We start from the raw sequence: 20,703 nt of genomic DNA on the forward strand, positions 1-20,703 counted from the left end.
TTTAGCAGCAAATAGAGGTCATCAAGATGAATAGGTTCGAGTTTGGTTCGTATGGTTGTTTTGAAGGATTGAAAGGAGGATGGGATGTCATTGAGGATGTAGAGGACGATATCCTCAGAATCGATGTGGCATCAAGCTACTTCTTGTTGGTCGATAACTAATTTGATGTTTGTTAGAAATTGGGTCATTGTGCCAAAGCCCATTGAGGCATTGTGGAATTCATTTTTGAGCTGGATTATTCTTGTGCGATTGGTGGATTGGAGCCTTTTATTGAGAGTGGTTCAGATATAATGAGAGGTCTTTAAAAAAAAAGGTAAAGTGAGAGGAATCTAGGGAGAGGATGTGAGGGAGGATGGTTGGTGAGATTGTGGAGTATAGAGCAGCACATAGGTTTTGGTCTATTAATTTCTAGAGGTTGTGTTCTTGATTGAGAATGGGTTGGTTGGAAGAGTCGAGTGCAAATTGGGGTGGGAAAATGGAGGTTCCTTCTATGAAGGGAAGAAATGTGAGACCTCGTTCCCTTACTGTTCTTCTCTGGCTTGGATTTTCCTCCCAGAATCGTCCGGGGAGATAGTGAGATCGGCCAGGCCGATTTGCACTGTTCAAAATACCGTCTTGAGATAAGTTCTGGGAACCGTCTAGGACGATCGATTTTGGTCTGATCGTCCCGGGACGATTTGGCGATCGGCCGGGCCGATCAGACTAATGATATATGAAAATCAGCTCGTTTTGAGGAGAGAGAAAATCATTTTAAAACAAAATATCTGATTTTAGAGAGAGAAAGAGAAAGGGAAAAGGGGAAAAGCTTGGTTTTGGAGGCCGCGGAGCGCTTTTCCGTCCGAGCTGCTGTTGGGAAAAGTGAAGATCTCGTGGTAAGGGACTCGCGAATCCTATTTCTGGTTTTCAGAGATATTGTATTTGACCGGAGTTGTGGGCATTGTTTTTGTGTTTTCGTAGTCGAAACTTATTGACATGATTTTTGATTTTGGCGACAACTTTCACATCCGCACAACTTTTAAGTATGTTATAGATATGATATTTGTAACACGATTGAGTTTTTCTGGCGAAATGATTTTACCAGGTTGGAAATTAGATTCTACGCGATTTTTATCGAATAAAAAATATAGGACGTGATTTGATTTGGTTTCTATAAGAATAATAGTCTTTGTATTGATGATCGTGGATATTCTGCCTGTATTTGGAAGAATTTTGGAATTGTGCCTTTTTGGGCAGGATTTTTGTGTAAATTTGAAAACCGCTGCCGTTACTCTGCCCATTTTTCCGTACGATTTCTAAAATTTTCCCGGAATTGATAGAATTGATTTGATATGCGTATGACTATTGAAGTATGATTGTTCTAGGATTTTCTTTAAATACTGGCTTATTGCATCGAATTAATTGCTTGAATTGATTGTTAAGCTGAAGACAAGTTGGGGACCGTGGTTGAACGTTGGTTGAAGAATAGACTTGACCTGTACAGGATGGTGGGCTGACGGGAGCTTTCCTTTAAAATCATAGACCATAGATCATCGATATAACGATTGGGAGTTTATAAGGAAGTTTTTATTATGCCGACGGGCGGCCGGAACGGGCAAAAGAGTGAACGAACTCTTCTTGATAGAACCAAACGTTGCGGATATCTACAACAGTATATGGATTCTACAACAGCACTATTGAATAATAGCTAGTGTTGTGCTTGTGCGAAGTAAGACCAATTGGTAAAATGGAATTCGGCATGTAATACGATATTTGCATCGTATGGATTTCCTGATTGGCATTGATTTATGGATTTCCGATTGAATTTATTTGATATTGATGGATTTATGAATTGGATTTATTATCGTACGGATTCCATTGATTTCATATGAGCATGGCTACTATTGATTATTGATTATGACTTGATATGGACAAATGGACGGCATAGATCATAGACTCATTGATACTATTAGATCCTGCATTGGATTTGATTTGCTACTATTGATTTATCGTATTGCTTTTTCGATTGATTTGATCGACTTGATAGTATAACTGGATTTGATTGATTGATAGATTTGACGAATTTATTAATTTTGAACGGAATTTATGACTGATTTTATGGATTTTTAAACGGATTTTTTTATCATTTTCGATTGTTATGTTATTGTTCATAGATATTGATATGGATTCTGGCGTATTGATTACATAGAGATTGACAACTGATATTGATATAGATTGTATGATTGATAGAATACGCGACAATCGCATTGAATATGGATTATGATATGGACATATGGATACTATTGATTACGACAGATCTCGACATGATATTGATACATTGAATTCGTCGTACTGATTATCGATTGATTGGATTGAATGGATTGTTGCCGTATGGATTTTGGTTTATGCGTAGAAATAGATTTCTTTATGGGCTGATTGTATTGATTTCTATTGACCTGATGATTTCATTGTAATAGAATTTTGTTTTCATTGCTAGGTTGATTCGTAATATTGATTCGATTATTATTATGGATTTCCCTGCTGAGAGATAATAATTGACTGGAAAAGATGGCTTTAATTGATTGAGATGATTTCCCTACTGTGCATCGTAAACTGTCATTATATGAAATTGTCCTTGCTGCCCTGCGTGGTGTCCCATTGAATATTGTATATTGATAAATCGAGTAAATCGTATTGAATAATTGGATGACTGATTTGCAGAGTATTGACTTATTTGATAGATGATAATAGATAGCAACCGGATTGACTAGAGCGACAGCGATTGATGTGAATTGAATAAGTATTGACTGATAGAACACTGCTACGATGATGGTATTGACTTTAGAAGACACTTACTGATCTTGATTGGGCTGAGGCCGTATTGATTTTCGATGTTTTTACGCGCTGTATTTATTATTGACTATTGATGGAGTTATGATTATTGAATTTTGATTTCCGTACTGATTCTGATTTTCCCGCTGTGCGACTTGATTTCATTGACTATGGATTTCCGCATTGCAATGGGATTTATTGAACCAAATTGATTGACTTGATTTTATGACCGTTGCATATTGGGATAGGGCAATCGCGCGTGCTTTTGATTTTCAGTTGTAGGCTTAGGTGACCTGCTGGGCTTTGTAAAGCTCATTATATGTGGTTAAAATTTTCAGGTCCGAGCAAGGCAACTGGAATGGAGTTCGATCAGAATGTCAGACAAATCCTTTCACTATTGATTCTGGGGCATCACAAGAAACCCATTAGCGATAAAGATATTGGAGATTCTTGTGCTTCATAAGTGGTAGTTGTCAGTGGTGTGGGGAGTTGTGGCAAGAGGTTTGATGTTGCTCATCAAAAATTTTAGTGTAGGAGTGATGATGATGTTGGCGGACTGTTGGAGAGCGACATAAATCCTTTCACTATTGATTCTGGGGCATCACAAGAAACCCATTAGCGATAAAGATATTGGAGATTCTTGTGCTTCATAAGTGGTAGTTGTCAGTGGTGTGGGGAGTTGTGGCAAGAGGTTTGATGTTGCTCATCAAAAATTTTAGTGTAGGAGTGATGATGATGTTGGCGGACTGTTGGAGAGCGACATAAGTGTTGTTGTTTGATGGAGTAGAGGAGGCGGTCATTTGTTGGATGAGAGGGGGGGGGAGAATTCAAGAGAAGAATAATATCAAGTGAGTCACACTTTGATACGAATTAGAAGCTCAGAAATAAACAGAGGATAAATTACAAATTGAAAAGCAAGCTCACAGATTCTATATATGAACAGTATAACATGAGTATCTTGAGATATATGGACATTAAGTTCATGTTATGATATCCTGATATGTGGTGAGGGTGACTTTGAATTGTTATTGTTGTTTAAGAATGATATGGTGGGCACGTGACTGTAAGTGGTTTGCTACTGCTGTTAATGCTCTCCTCGCCTCTTCTCTGTCTGAGAAAATCCTCTGCTCCGCTCCCGCTCTTTCTACGCTCCCACTCTTCCTACGCCCAAATTCTGGCGCCACCGCTTTCGATTGCCTCTCCCGCACGCATTCGCAAGCTTATCGCCTCCCAGCGCGATCCCCTCCTTTCCAAAGAGATTTACGAACTCTCCTCCTTAATCCTCCCTCCCACTCCCTCCCAACTCCAAACCCTAATCCTCAAACTTGCCCGCGCCCGCCGCTTCTCACTATCTCTCTCTCTCCTCCGTCGCCTCCCCTCCCCTCCCTCTCTCTCCCTTCTCTCATCCCTCTTCCTTACTTTCTCCCGCTTCTCCCGACCCGACCTCTCCCTCTCGGCTCTACGCCTCTTCCCTTCTCACCTCCTCACCCCTCGCCTCCTCCGCGGCGTCCTTTCCGCCCTCTCGTCCCGCCCCTTCTCCCTCCCGGCGGCCCTATCTCTGCTCCGATCCCACCCCGATCTTCCCTCTTACAACGTCCTCCTCCGTTCCCTCTGCCGCGCTCGTCGCCTCTCCATTGCTATCCCCATCTTCCATCGTCTCCAACTCCATGGCATCTCCCCTGATCCTTCAACTTACCGCTTCCTCGTCCAGGGTCTCTGTCGCCGCGCTCAACTCTCTTCCGCTCTCTCCTTATTCGAAGAAATGCTCAATCGAGGCCTCATTCCGGATTCCCTCACCTGCACCACTGTTCTCAACGCCCTCTGCCGGAAAAAGCAGCTCCGGGAGGCCTTCAAGCTCATCTGCCGCATGAGGCTCTGGGGATGCGCCCCTGATATAGTCCATTTTAATACCCTTATCATCGGATTCTGCAGGGAGGGTCGCCCACTTAATGCCTGCAAGCTCTTGGACGAAATGCATGGCAATGGCGTTGAACCTGATTTGGTGTCTTATGCGAGTTTGGTTAATGGATTATGTGCTCGAGGGGAGCTGGCTAAGGCTAATGTTTATTTATTTGAGATGTTGGGAAAAGACCTAGTTCCACATTTCTCGGTTATCCATGCGCTCGTCAGAGGGTTATGTAATGCTGGAATGGATGAGGAGGGTTGTCGAATTGTGGAGGTGATGGTAAGGAAGGGCGTTATTCCACATGTGGAGACTTGGCTCTATGTTGTTGGAACAGTGTGTGAGGATTATAGTGGGGACGTGTTTGATGGGATTATTATGAAGATGGTGAAGGAGGATGTGTGGAGGAGGAGCACTAGGATTGTGCAAGCAGTTCCTCTTCTTGATGATGTAATTAACAGGCTGCGGCATAGGACATAAGGTGGAAAAGTTATCTTTACATGCTTGTTGGCATTGAGACAGTGCTAGTTTATCAAATGGAAGAAAGCTGATCTGATTGGAAGATAGTGATATTGTTATGAATGTTGATTATACTTATTTCAAGGAAACTCGGAGTAATTCTGTGCTGGAAGGTTCTGTTCATAATTTTGATGAAAACTAGTGGCAGTAAGCTAAGGTACTTGGGTTGCACCTTGTTTTTTCAATATTATCATTGTTTTTTTTTTTCCTGGAGTTGTATGTATGGATGCATGCACCAATGGTGTCCTTTGCTTCACCCTATTTATCTTGACTCTATTTTACTGGAGAAGTTATTAGGGTGGGGCTATGTATGTTTTTTTTTTTTTGGTTTTTTGGGGAGAAGTATAGGGCATAGCCCAATTTCATTGATAACAGAGAATAGTTCCAACTGTAAGAAAGAAGTAAAACCGCCTCAAACATTTAGAGGAAAAAAGAAGTTGTGACAAAACTTCCTAAACCAGCAATCAAAACAAACATTTGTAAGAGAAATAAAAAAGACTTTAACAAAAGACCAATAGATTCTAGACTCAGAAGATGCTATTTTTAACTGAACAACTTTTCTAATTCTATTGCAGACCAAAGTAGAGCATAGGAAATTCTCCCAAATTTCCTAACATTGTGTTCTCTCCATAAATAGTATATAGTAATTTATAATCATGTAATAAATTTTTTTGTTGAGAGAATTGAGATGGGGACCATCATAGATTGCTTAAAAAACCTGCATAATATTAGGTCTGAGGAGAAACGACCTAAACCAGGGGATAAAAATAGCATAATACGGAGAAGTCACATTCAAAGTATAGGTGAGAGGATGATTCCTCAGAAGAGTTGCATAAACCACAAGAGCAATCAATAACAATATTCCACCTCCATAAAACATCAGCAGTATTTAAACCATCAACCAAAGCCATCCAACTATATATAGAAAATTTGAGAGCATGTAGTTTATGCCATACAAACTTAGCCCAAGAAGGAGGGACAATATCCCTGTGATAATCAGCTATAAAATGTTTCATAGAGAAGCTATCCTTGTTTCTCCATCTAATGGAAGGAATGGGGTTCGGATTAATAATTATGGAGGAGATGGTCCCTCAAAACACAAGTTAGGTTCGTTCTTATCCATCAAGCAAGACAAAGCATCCATTGCCACATAGAATAAATATGGGATAGGGGGCAGCCTTATTTGAGGCTAAAAGTAGTATTAAAAAATCTCTCAAGAGCACAATTTAGACATATAGAGCAATAAACATTGTCCAAGCAAGCACTGATTCAATCAATAAATAAACAAGAGATATCCTTCTGCTCAAGCCTTTTGATAATAAATTTTCTAGATATAGTATGAAAAGCTTTGAAAATGTCAATTTTTGCATAGAAAAGCTTTTGAGCTAAAGGGTTTTTAAATTCACCCATAAATTCATTGGCCAAGGTAACATTATCAGATGAAATATGTTTCTGAATAAAGCCAAATTGGTTAAGGCTGATAATGCGTGGCATGATAGCTTTAGTCTATTAGCTAGAATATTTGAAATGAGCTTTTAAATGTATTGCATGGGGATATAGGCCTATAGTTTGAAAGGATCTGAGCTTGTTTTGATTTAGAATAAGAACAAGGGCTGTGGCTTTTGCATTTTTTGGTAAATATTTGTTTTGAAAGAAGTATTTAGCAGCTTTGCAAACTAGGCTACCCACTATCTTCCGAGTGGCCTTATAAAATTCAAAAGAAAAGTCATTAGGCCCTAGAGTAGACGAGGAAGGGGGAGAGAAGATAACCGTCCAAATCTCCTCATTAGAGATGGGTTGAATACGTCTAGTAGCAAGGAGAGGGGGAATAAAATCCCCAACTGGAATGAAAGCCAAATCATCATTAATGGGAGCAGGAGAGTTGAACAAGCCTGAGAAATGATTTATAATTGCTTGGAAAATTTTTGAGGGGGAAGAGAGCAAACCTTCCTGAGTAGAGATGTTAGGAATATCATTAAAATTCTTCCTTGATCTGAGCTTGGCATAAAGAAACTTTTAAGTCATCCTCATCATTTGACAACCATTTAACCTTAGCACGTTGCATAGACCAAGAAGCCCAAGTAGTAGAGAAACTAGCAAGTTTTCGTTGCAAAGCTTAAGGTCAACTTGAAGTTGATGGTTTATGGGGTCCCTATCAATTTGTTGAAGAAGGACCGATTGTTGTGATTGTAACTCCGCAAATTTGGAGGCCAAAAAAGATGATGAAGCCCATTATTTAGTTTTAATGCAATTTTTCAAGGCCTTCAACTTTTGATAAAGAATCATGATGGGGTTTCCAGAAAATTGCTGAGTGAATAAATTAATTAGAATACTGTAGAAATCAGGCTCCTTGAGCCAATAATTTTTTAAAAGGAAGCGGTGCTTTTTAGAATGGGCTAGAGAGGAGGATAAGTTTAAGGGGGAATGGTCAGAAATAGAGGGATTACTAACCTCGTAGAAGGAATGAGGAAAGAATTCCATTCAAAGATCATTTACTAAAACATCTATCCAATTTGATTTGAATGGGATTCTTAGCTCTAAGGTTAGGCCAAGTATAGAAATGCCCTTTTGATGGAAGATCAGTGAGCCTAGCATCAAAAATAAAATTGTTAAAATTCCTTAGCTTGCAATTAGGAATAGGGTTTACCTCCAGCTTTCTCATGAGAGAAATTACAGCAATTGAAATCACCTGTAATCAACCAAGGGGAGTCAATGTTGCGAACAAAATTCAGAATATCTTTCCACAGAGAACGCCTTTCCTCATGGTAGTTACTAGCTTAGATAACCGAGAGGTTAAACTTCTTTGAGTTCCATTCACCCAAATCCTCCCAGTGTTGGAGCAATCAAAATTTTTGCAGGATTCCTCATTGTCAAAGAGACGGTGAGAGGCAGAAAACCATTGATCAGAAAGAGAGAGAGAGAGAATTGATCTTAGCTTCCAAAATACAAATCATGTCAAGAGCTTTGAATTGGACAAATTGTTTACAACATAGGACTTTATCAGGTCCATTGAAACCCCTGACGTTCTAGGATGCAATTTTGGGGATGTTCATTGGGATTTAGAAGGCTGAGAGGCAGCCGCCTTTTTGGAACTTTTGGACCTTATGTGTTTGGGGCGCAATGAGGTTGAAGTAGCAGATTTTTTGCTAAAATTCAACCCAGAGGAAACTGGATCATTAAGGATATCCTGGGAGTCACCTTGCATAAATATTTCAAAAGGATTTTTTGATAAAATACCTTTAGAGGCAGCTGATGAACACTCGACAAGGGAGGTGGAGGCCAGTGGGTGAGCAGGGGATGAGGGATGTGGTATTGGAGCAGGTTCTTTCGACATGTAATTTGAGGGCGAGTTGACGTTGGGAATGTCTGAGATAGGAGGTTTGGAGGTAGAGGGGGAATTGGTAGAGGGATTGTCAAGTGGGTTAGAGGCCTGTGTGAAGGTAGAAGGGGGTTTGAAGGTCAGTGGAGGTTGCGGTGGAGGGTTTCTAGGCTTGCGGCTAGTGCTCCTTCCACGGGAATGAGAATGAGAAGGGAGTTAGGTAGGTTTGTTTGTAGGACATTGGGAATGTGAATGATTGCATGAACCACAACCTTCACAGAAGGAAGGTTTCCAATCGTATTGAACACGCAACAATATTTCCTCTCCCAAGACCGAGATGCAAATTTCATCAGGGAAAGAAGATTTGTTGTTAACTTGGACCCACACACGTGCAAATGTGAGTCTAGATCTTTCAACCATCAAAGTGTCAACTGACAGAGGGATACCAACATAGGTAGCAATTTTGCAAATACCAAGGGTCTTCTAGCAAGCTAAGGGAGGTCGTGGATTTTGATCCAAATAGAAATTGAGGAAAATTCATCACATTTAGGTTTAAACTTAGGAGATCATTTATGTAAGATTAATGGCTTGCCAAAGAAAAATTAAGGACCACCATGCGGCCATCTCGTAATCTTTAACATTAGAAAATTTCAGAAGAAAAAATCCCTCATTAAGAGAAAGGAATTTAGAGAACTTTTCAATGACCATGTTCGCTTGATAGTAGCAGCTAGGATTTCATAGAAAGACCTTTTACCAAGAGAGTAATCGACCAAAAAAATCTCCTCATCAGGAAGTCGAAGAACTTAGTCTTGAGGCTTCACAAACGAAAGAGAAAAATCTCTTGATGAAGAGCTTTTGGTGGTAACTAGATCACTCCAGCTGCGGGCAACTTGAGAGTAGCAGAGGCGGCTAGGGCAACCTGAACCCTAGTAGAGCACCTTTGATATGTCGGGCTATGTATGTAGCTCCACATCTGTGGCCAATGATTACATGGCATGCGTACCCAAATAAAGGATAAACCTAGCCCAATAAACTTGTTGATTTGACACGGCAAAGGTTCACCAATAAATTTTTTTTTTGGTTGAAATGAGGGCAAAGCCCCATTTTTCATTCTATAAAAGCGGAAGTACTAGAAGAAACACCTTAGCACAACTCACTAATGACTGAACATGAGTAGCATTAGCTGCAACAAAAAAATTTAGCATTGCTCGAACTTTTTAGAAAGATGAGAACAAAATAGAAATAAAAATGATACAAGGAGGGCAATGCCTTAGAAGAAAGATGAAAGTTGCAAGCTTCTGGACTTAGCCAAAAAGTCACCCAAAGTTCAACGTGGAGGCCCTATTGGGAACCCATTCTCAGGGACATCACTTAACTATCCCGGGATGGCCAATAATATTTCATTTAGTTGAGAAATTGAGTGGTTGGGTTGTGTTTTTCAAGGCTTGTAAGTCCTTCGAGGTCCAGCTTACTGAACTCATGACTATATGTCAAGTCTACTCGACCAGATTTGATCCATCCAATTGTGCAATTATTAGTTGCCATTCATTTGGGCTTGCCCAAATGGAGTAGCCCGGATTGTTGAAATATGTTACATTTGTGAAGATGCCTGAGCAATTTGTCTTCTATTAGTCGCCCAAAAAGCAGACGTGGTACTTTTCATTGGTAGCGTTTGATTGTTGCATCCGCTTGGGGAGCCTTACTTGAATCAAATTTCAGATAGATCTAACATGATACTTTTGTCAAATAACTCCTTTTCCTTTTTGCATGAACTGGTTTGATCAGTCATTAAGGAGCAAAGTTTTCCTCCCTCACTAAAGAACAACATAAGGTTCCATAGTCATAGTGTTCCTTCATTACAGCATATCAATTAATCAATGGCATGCTAACCGCTAGGTATTAAATATTTAGGAATTACGATCGGTCAGCTTCCCTGCGTTGAGGTTGAATGATCTCGCATTGAATCATATTCTAATATGTGCATGGAATGAAGTTCTGGCAGAACAGCTATTGTTGGTCTGCGCCATCACATTTGATGCTTGCTGATCCCTAAAGGGAATTATTCATGAATACTAGCCTTAGCATTCACACCAGAAATCACAGATCAAAATAACTGAGAACTTAATAATCAGTACATGCATGAAATCAACATGCTAACAAGATATAAGTTCAATGGTAAAATTGGCTTCAACCTGAGTTTATGAATTCCCAACTTGAATCATTTGCGAACTTATTTTTCAACCTGAAATTTTATTCAAACATCAAAAATTGATCCTGTGATGAATAAATTTGACGATAAACCCATGACAAATTTGTAGAACTCAACTTTTTTCTCTTCCCTTTAGTCTTCTTCTTTGTTTTCTTGAGCTTCAGCAGGCCCATCTCTTTTCTCATCCAAGCCAACGCCCCCACTGCTGCTGTGATCTACATCGCTGATCTTTCCTGTTTTGCCAACCAAGGATTTATTTCCATTGCTGTTGCTCGATGGAAATGAAGATAAAAATCTAGCCATGGTGGGTCATTGCAACAGGAGCAGTATTAGAATCTTCTAAGCATTCATATATTTGGAACAGGTAGTTAAATTAGGCTTTTTTTTTGGGTTTCTTTCTTACTATTTTTTTAAATCAATTTTTTAATAAAAATTTAATTTTTTAATAAAAAATTAATTTTAAGAAATAGGGAAACTTCAAACGTTTTAAATATGTAGTTTTTTTCAATTCTAATGTGTGGTTACAAAACTTTATTGCATGTCTCTGTCAAACTGAGCATTCTTTGTAAACCCTAAACTTTTTAGTGAGCAATCAGTAAGGTTAAGGGGCCAAATGGGCGTGTTGATGTTCAGGTTAGCTTGAATTGATTGGCACGTTTTTTTTTTTTTTTTTTCACGTTTTTTTTTTTTTTTTTTCTTGTCTGATTGAATTATATAGATAATATTTGCAAATGTGCTTAAGAAATATAATCCACTTGTTTGGCTGAACTTCGAAGAAGGGAGAATTGAATATTCAGGACAAACTCAGAATTTTGTCTGGATGGGCTTTTGAACCGATCAGATATTCTATTGTCCCTTTTCCGGTAAGAGGCCTGACGCCTTTTGTCTTTTTATATTTTTTCGTACTAATTTTATGAACAATAATTAATTTTAAATTAATTGCAGGCACATGCAATGTAATGATCACCTGCCGGAAAATTGTCGGCAGCATGTTTATTATTTAAATTTTGAATGATTTAGATTTAGAAAAAATTCAGTTCACGGCACACAAGATGCGGAGTGCTTCCGTAGTCTATTAGATGCGCATTAAGAAGGATTACGTAGCGAAAAAATAATTTATCAAGATTTTATTCTGCACTTTTTTTCATCATATTAAATACTAAAATTTTTAATTTTCATTCATTTGGAACATTTTACATCCTTAATGAACAAGTCACTGGTACTTTCAAAAATATCAGATATTTTGTTGAGCTTTTAATTTCTTTGTTTAAATAATTATAACATAAATTTAAAAAAATAATAAAATTAAATGTATAGTAGTTGTTAGATGATGGTCAACAAAAAAATTTATAAAGAACAAAAAGTTGGTGTTAGAATTGAAACACCTGTTAAAGCAAGAAATGATGAGTTTAGCAATCCATGGTCTTTAATATGATCATGTCAAAATATACTGAATGAATAAATATACAACATACTAAAAGTTTCAAATGAAAATTTGCTAGCAATCAAGATATTAAGTTTTTTATAACTTATGATTAAATAATCGCTCAAAAATCTTATAAAAAGTGAAATCATTGAAAATAGACATAGCGTAACGGTAACCTATTTGGACATGATCAACTTTCCTAACCGGTTTAGTCGATGAATTCAATTTTATGACCCTAAACTTCTCTATCTTTCTCTTCTTCCCTTCACCCCTTTTTCTCTTCTCCTAGCTAATTGAACTAATATAATGGACTTGACGTAATGTGTTTAGATATTTATAGAAAAAATATCAAATTTGGTCTAGTGTCGCAGCGCTCCTCAAGAGAGGCTTCAAAAACTTCCATAACTCAGCATCCTACTATCACTCCCTAATGTTGCATTGGTCCTCAAGGTGCCTCCATATTTATGTTTAACAAATAGAGAGCTTAGCATTGCAGTGATTTCACTCCAGCGCAACTACTGTCATAAGTGCCTACAACATATAATAGAGAGGGCAACACTTCAACACTGCCTTTATAGCACCATGATGCCCTCAAGAGAAAACTCAATAGTTTTCATTTCAAATTTTAATTAATGAATCCATTTTTAATCCAAATTAACTTAATCATGGCATTAAATATTTTTCAGAACATCATTAATGTCAAATGTAATTGTTGCGTCCTGGAGTATTCGTGATAGTAGATAAATGTAATATTTAACGTCTTAACTTTATACGAAAATTCGGCACGCAATCAGATCAGAGAGAGAGGATATAATATTCATTTGAGACACCAAGATTTTTACGTGGAAAATCCCTGAAAAGAGGGAAAACCCACGGGGCCTAGCCCAGTTTGAATGAATCCACTAGTATTGTAGTTGAAAAGTTGATTACAAATGAGGCCCTTCCTTTGGGGAAGGCATTGGCTTGATGTACATCATATGGAGTACATTACATGGTTGGAATATAAAAAATCATTGTTGACGTGTTAGTTTGGTCAGAAGGACCATAGTATGGTGATGGCGGTCAAAAGAACCGTAGTCGTCGGGCGACGGAGGTCACAAAGATCGTTGTCTAGCGACGAAGATCATAAGGACTATAGTCGGTGGGCGACATAAGTCAAGAGGACCGTAGTCGGCGGGCGACGTAAGTTAGGAGGACTGTAGTCGGTGGGCGACTGAGGTCAGAAGGACTGTAGTCGGTGGGCAATGTAAGTCAGATGGACCATAGTTAGTGGGCGACGTAAGTTAGGAGGACTGTAATTGGTGGGAGACTGAGGTCGGAAGGACTGTAGTCGGTGGGCAATGTAAGTCAGATGGACCATAGTTAGTGGGCGACGGATGTCGAAAGGACTATAGTCGGTGGGTGACGTAAGTGAGGAGGACCGTAGTTGGCAGGCGACAGAGGTCGGAAGGACTGTAGTCGATGGGCAATTTAAGTCAGGAGGAACGTAGTCAGCGGGCGACGGAGGTCAGAAGGATTGTAGTCGGTAGGCGACGTAAGTTAGGAGGACCATAGTCAGCAGACGATAGAGGTTAGAAGGATCGTTGTCTAACAACGGAGGTTAGAAGGACGACGTCATAGAGAAGTCCAATAATTGATAAAAATCCAGTATTGGACAGATGTCCGACTAAAATCCAACAACAGGCAGAAGTCCGGTGTCAGGTAGAAATCTGGCGACGAGCAGAGGTTCGTTGGGCAGAATTTTGGCGTCACTTGGGCGTCGAACAGAACTCCGGCATCACTTGGGCGTCGAACATAATTCCGGAGCCACTTGGTGATTAGATAGAATTCTGATGTCACTAGAAAGTTGAGCGGAATTCCGGTGTCACTTGGAAGTTGGGCAAAATTTCGGCTTCACTTGGAAGTCTGGCAGAATTTCGGCGTCACTTGGAAGTCAGGCGGAATTCCGGCGTCGTTCGAAAGTTGGGCGGAATTCCGGCAGCGGTGGTCGAGGAGTTTCTTCCCTCCTCATCTTCTCTTCTTCCTTCTCTTTTTATCTTCTTTCTTGGGCCCCCTCTCATGAGAAATGAGGAGTCTATTTATAGATATTCTGGAGTGGCATGACCCGTAAATAGATTAGCAATCAGGGGCAAATATGGAGTGGTTCGGATGGACGGTCGTTATTGAATCCTTTGATCGTGGACCGTTTATCAGACATTTGAATGTCTTAATGATGTCGGAATTCAGCGATCTTGGGATTGTTGGATTTTGCTGAATTCGTCTCATCAAGCCGCTCGATTCGACTATAAGCACGTTATGTTTGGAAACCGTTTGGTAACTAAAATTGTGGTACGGACTTTCCAACAGCGCTTCAGGGTCCTTGATTTGGACTCTGTTGACCTCGTTTTCGGCATCAGTCACTCTCACTATCTTGTCTTGCATTGTGTAGATTGATCCACCTTCTGGTATGTTGCATCGCGTTGTGTTAGGTGAAGGATCAAATTGCGTATTTTGCCCCGGCTCGTTGTCAGCCTTAGGATTTACTCCTTTTTGACCACATGTCTCATATTTCATTTTAAAATATGTGTGGTCGGGTCGATGACGATTCGGTGTGATTTCACGCATTTTGGCCTTTATCGTGCATGTTCATTCCGTGTGTAATATCTTTTGATTGAGACCTTATTTTGTGAAACGAATTACGCGAGCGCGTCCGGATCGCCAAGATCTTTCAAACGAGCTCAGTCGCGCTCTGATCGAACACCATTTCATGCATGTTGAGGAGAAATGCTAAAATTCTTATTTCTATTATTATCATTATTTTCAAATATATATAATATAAAAAAATACCTTTATTTATTTATTTATTAAATGAATATAATAAATTATATTTTAATTAAGATATGAATATGAGATAATAAGTTTATATAGTACAATAAAAATATATAATAGTAATCTCATTCAAATTAATTTTGTTTTAGACTTGAACACAAAATGACTTTAACATCACCTCTTTTAACCTTCCAAATCAAATATATATTATGGTTCAATATTCAAGAACCAGGATTCATGTAAGAAAAGAAATCCTTCTCTATTTGCTTTTGCAGGAAAAGACATCAAGAGGACAACAACTCATTTTTGCTTTTCAAAAAAAAAGAAGAAGCAAACTATTATCTCACCGTCTGATGGGAGGCTAAGTGATCTTTGGCCATTTTCTTTAATAAAAAAAATGGAATAAGACAAAAAAAAGGTCTTCAAGGTGGGATGAAAAAAATCTCTGGGATCGGCTCAGGTGATAAGCAGCTCTCATGAGTTTTGCTCGGAAAAAAAAAAAAGGATCCTTCTTTTTTCTCAAGGATAGCAGCCGGCCCTAGCTCCTTGAGCCTCTCACTCTCGGTTTTGGCAAGGCAAGAGGGAGAACCCCCTCCCTCTCTCCGACTCTTCTCAGTTCGCACAAGAAGAAGAAGCCGAGCCCCTTCCATTTTTTCGGTGCTGTCTCCCCTGTTCGCGACAGATCCCACGCCGGCTTCTTCCTTCGACGCCATCCAGCCCTAGTTGCCGTCCATTCTCCTTTGGCAAGGTGGTCTCCTCTTCTTCTTCTTTTCCTTCTTTTTATTTCCCTTCTTCCTTCTTTGGGAAACTATAAAAAAAAATAGTGATGAGTGATAGATTCATTTAGTAGGATCATTTATTGAAAGTTTTCTTTCCCTCTTTGTAATCTAGTCTTGATTGTTCCCTAGTTTTTTTTTATAAATAGCTTCAGGAGAATAGCTTTATGATGTGTTGACGATTTGTATATCCATTCATGTAGATTTATGTATTGGCTTATGTTGTTGGAAAGTGAACATTTGGTTTATAAAAGTTACATTTTGTTTATGATTTATATGCTGCAATCCAAAGTTTCATGTGTTTGGGTTGTGAAAGACTTTGGTAAACATGTCATTTTTCTAAAACAAAAAGAAGATGCATACAAGGTGTTTGAGTTAATCCTTGTTAAGGAGTAGTGCAAGTTTTCTTGAAAAATAAATAATAAGAGTTATTTTAAGCAACTGTAATTTCATTCTTTTCTCAATCAAACGCTTCATTCTCAACCATATAACACATTACCTCTATGATTATATTTCTTTAAGTACCATGCTTTAGGAAGTTTATATCTCATTTTTTTTTTATTATAGCTAAAATATGTTATCACTTGGATATACCTTATAGTTTCAAAATTAATATCGAATCATTCAAAGGAAGTTTTTGGGTTAAGTTGTATGTATATTTATCTCGTCGGGCAATAGAATTAATCATCGTAGACATTACATGAATCCCATCGCAATATTTCGGTTGCAAGCATGATTCGGCACATTGCATTTGTATGAACTCTTACTTGATTAATCAAATAAAATTTTATTTGTACGGCATTGAATAAATTCATATAGATGTTTTAGTAGAAGTGACTTGGAGCTCCTAAGCATTGTTTACAGTTAATTTGTGGAACCAAAGTTCACATTTATCTTCGAATATTCAAGCTTTCAATTCTTTTTCTTTTATCTTGAGCATGTCGTGCTTTAATGTATAAATATATTGTATAAAAAGAGTCTCTTTATGCTTTTATTATGAATCGTAATTGATCTCATATATGTATATATATATATATATATAATATATATATTAATATATATATATATTATATATATAATATATATATATAATATATATTATATATATATATATTTTTTTTTTTTTTTTTTTTTGCAGCAATTTCACTATAGCTTTCATGTTAGATTTTTGCGAATGTATTTAGTACGAGGGTTCATGCAGTCTTCATCCCTAATTGCCTACACCTCCAATATACCCTACTTATAAACCAAAACAATGACTTTTCTAGTTTTCCCGAGTTGTACAGCTAGGCATAACACATCTCCTATAGCCACAACTCTATTTCCAATTTTTCTGTAACAAATCCATTCACTTCCTCTTCGTCAATTTGCCCAGCACACTTCCTTCTTATACTTTTATGGCAAAACCCATTATGCATTTTTATTTTCTTTCCTTGTCAAGCCCAATTAACTCACTTGCATGTATTACCTTTTAGCAGTAGACATTTTGCCATTAGCGTTAAATGGATTTTTTTTAAGGGCGTGTAAATGTTTTATTCAATAATTGAGATTACTATTGTTTCTTTGACACCATAAGCAGCACTCAAATATTTTTATAAATGTCTAACATATTATTACTTAAAGTTCATATAAATGATGTATTTTTTTTTATGAGTTTATACGAAGATTTAAAAAAATATATATTAGAATTCCATTATCATAAATAAACATAATCTTAGGTTTGTAAATTCAATTTGTGTTGCATAGTATAAAAGGATATCTTCCATAAAGGCTATGGTTAATAGGAGCATTTCATGTTTGTTTCTTCGCTAAAAAATTTTATTTGTAGTGTTGGAAGAAAAATCAGATAAATCCAGGTTATGCCTATGCACTATAATAGATTATTACTAGCCTCGTCTTTGATACCCACAAATGTAATGTGCTTGATCCTGAATATTTATTAAGTTAAGATAGAGTCATCATTGTATAAAACCTCATATTAAGGTACATTTGAAATCGAATAGCGTCATATGAAAAGTAATTAATTCTAATAAATGCTAATCGCGATGTTTCCATCTTCTTATACATGTATGATATCAAACCCATAGTCGTCACACATGTTTGTATTTGTATCGAAGCTATATGTGTATTCCATGCCATTCGATAAAATGCTCACTTTATAATTTGATTAGTTGTGAATATTCTTAGTATGTTTTTGTTATAGTCTCATTAAAATAAGCATGTTGAGTAAAGTTTAGTGTTATAAATTATTTATTTATTTATTTATTTTATGAGTATCAATATGAACATGTTTAGTAAAGCTAAAAAAAAATGTATTACATGCATAAATATCATGTGTAGAATGAAATCATATATTTTGGCAAAGATATTTATGAATAGCTGAGTCATGTAATATAGAGCTGCATGTAGGTTGATTAGCTTTCATGTATTCCATGTATGTGTGAATAAACTAATAAAAATTTCATGTCTCAAATGCAACCCCTTTACCCATGCTAGTATGATTTTAGATATCTTATGTTTTGGTAGTTGTTTGTTTAATCGTTAGAGAAGAGAATTTTCATGCTTTACATGTGTGATTTTATTTGATGAATCAAATATGTACATTACCTCATGTCATCATCACTTGTTTATAATATCTTCACATGTATGTCATCTTTCTCTGTTTCTACGCATTTGAGATGAATTTTAAGTCATAAATTTTGCTCATTTACATCTCTTTAATTAATGACATGCATTTGATCGATGAATATGAATTACCTAGTAATTAGATTATTATCAACTTACTTCTCTTTTTGAATAGTGCCTGCTCTCACTCCATATTTGCCTTCTTCTTGTTATTTTGCGAGGAACATCGAGTTTTGGGTATGCATTGGTCGTTGATGGGTCGTTTGTATGGGAGCTTTTAAGTGGGCACGCCTGGGTCAGGTATACCTTGATAGTTCCTGTAGAGACTGCTCATTGTATTGGCGAATGGTTACACATTAGCACACACGTTTGACTGCTTTTATTTTCCCACCCAAATATGCTTGCTAGGATGTTTAGCTAGCCGGCCATAGGTTAGTCCACAAACGAAGCTTCGGCCTTGTGGGCCAAAGCTTGCTCCTTTGTCATGAAAACTAGAGACCCTTATTGGTCATTTTAGGTCTGTAGTGTAGGCCACCTATGTATGTCATATGCATCGTTTTTCCCACACAGAGTGGGCACCGCTAGGATGGTTTTCTTTGGTTTTAAAATGAGATTAAATAACTCTAAAAATTGTTTTTAATATTTTAGGCCTCTTAATGTATATTTCATAAGCATGCTAATAAATAAAATATAAGCTCTAGTATGTTAGGTAGTTTCTCTTGATTAGCTTCAATGATTACAACTCCTAAAAATTCTTTAATTAATCTATAATCTCTAAAAATTCACTTAACCAATATACAGCTTTAAAATCATTAATTACTCCAATCGAATCTTTAAAATATGTAAAATAAATCTCTAACCAACTCCTAATCTAACCATATATGATAATCTACATTAATTAAGGTGAAATTAAATTAAGATCATTAAAATATTCTCAACCAACCTTCTAGTGTTTAACAAAGCATTAAAATTATAATATTTGAATTTAAACTAAAGTCTCCTAATTGTAAACAACCCAAAATGAACCTATTGGAGGAGCAAAGGAATTTCAAGATATGCCTTAGTGCCTTAACTATATGGAATTTACATTCACCTTTGTGCTGTGCAAACGTCTATGTAAATTGCCCTTTTTTTAGAAAAAGTAAATCCATCTTTAGGGACTAAACCAACTACCTTAACCACCCAAGTGTTATAACTTAGGTCAAGTAGAACCCATGTACATCTCTATAGGTAGCGTGTCATTCCACTCTCATGTCAGCCTTTAAAAATAAATTTACCTTAGACATTGGAAGCTTTGGATTTTCTTTTCATGGTGGGTAATAAGCCCATCTTAGTGGTGTCACCCTTAGCCATTCCTCGAGTCTTAGATATTACCAAGGGAAGGAATAACCAACCCTTGCCACCTTTTAATAATTTCAGCCTTAATTAGGAGTAGGATTGAGGATGGGCCATTTGCCCCTCAATTCTTTATAATCTTAGCATAGGCTAGGGCCTAAGTCTTTAGGCTCTTGATAATTTAATAACTCAAATTAATCCCTAAATTAAGTTTTAATTAATTCATCTCAAATGATTAAGCACTTAAATGAAAACTTGAGGGTATAAATTAAACAATAAGAACTCGACCTTGTAAATCAAACCACTCACCTAATTTGGGATAGTTAGGTACACCTTTTTGCATACACTTAGGTGCTGGATAGGACACTTCTTTTATAGACATCCTAGGATAGGGTGTAGATAGGATAACCCTTTTACACTTTTTTTCTTTTACATTTTGCATATGTGATGATGTGATGTTTATTTCTGGCTTAGTTTTTCTTTGGTTGTTCTCCTTTCCTTTTTGATTGATGAGTGGGTGCTTGCCCTTAAGTGGTTAGATCTCTTTTTAGAAATATCTTTTTGCAGGTGGCCATATTCCTAAAGGGAAATATAAAAATGCTATCATCATAAATGTGCTCTTTAATAGGTACTGCGAGGAATGCTAAAAAGCCTCCTTGGGAATATGGCCCTAAGGACTAGGTTCTGGATGATGTGTGATTTTTTTTTATTATAATTGTGCTAATATGTATTTTTTGTAGGGGGTCAATGTAATTTTCTTTAAAATGTAATTTGATCTAAAGTGTTGTGAAAGCTTAAAAATGAGATATTTTATGTGTTAGGGATCCAAAGCGAAAAGAAACCCTTTATAGGGAATTTCTTATCATTTGGATATCCTATTGGATGGTGCAACACAAGAAGCCTGAAGGGAAAGAAGCTGAAGATAAATAAAATACCTCATTTTTAAGACTTGCGTCATTCCATAGGGATAGAACC

General features: G+C 37.3%; 1 protein-coding gene across 1 annotated transcript; it reads left to right on the forward strand.

Annotated features, from left to right (window-relative positions):
* Positions 1-3,839: 3,839 nt before the first annotated feature.
* LOC110113090 (pentatricopeptide repeat-containing protein At4g01400, mitochondrial) lies at positions 3,840-16,043 on the forward strand. The gene is made up of 2 exons (XM_020845518.2): positions 3,840-5,387; positions 15,268-16,043. The coding sequence occupies exon 1, from the start codon at positions 3,896-3,898 to the stop codon at positions 5,189-5,191; it is 1,296 nt and encodes a 431-aa protein (XP_020701177.1). The 5' UTR covers positions 3,840-3,895; the 3' UTR covers positions 5,192-5,387; positions 15,268-16,043.
* The last annotated feature ends 4,660 nt before the right edge of the window (positions 16,044-20,703 follow it).

The sequence above is a fragment of the Dendrobium catenatum genome, unplaced genomic scaffold (assembly GCF_001605985.2).
Source record: "Dendrobium catenatum unplaced genomic scaffold, ASM160598v2 fragScaff_scaffold_1470, whole genome shotgun sequence".
Taxonomy (NCBI): Eukaryota; Viridiplantae; Streptophyta; class Magnoliopsida; order Asparagales; family Orchidaceae; genus Dendrobium; species Dendrobium catenatum.

Bases quoted from the DNA above. Each gene is read 5' to 3' on its own strand.
- LOC110113090 (XM_020845518.2), top strand. From the start codon at position 3,896: ATGCTCTCCTCGCCTCTTCTCTGTCTGAGAAAATCCTCTGCTCCGCTC.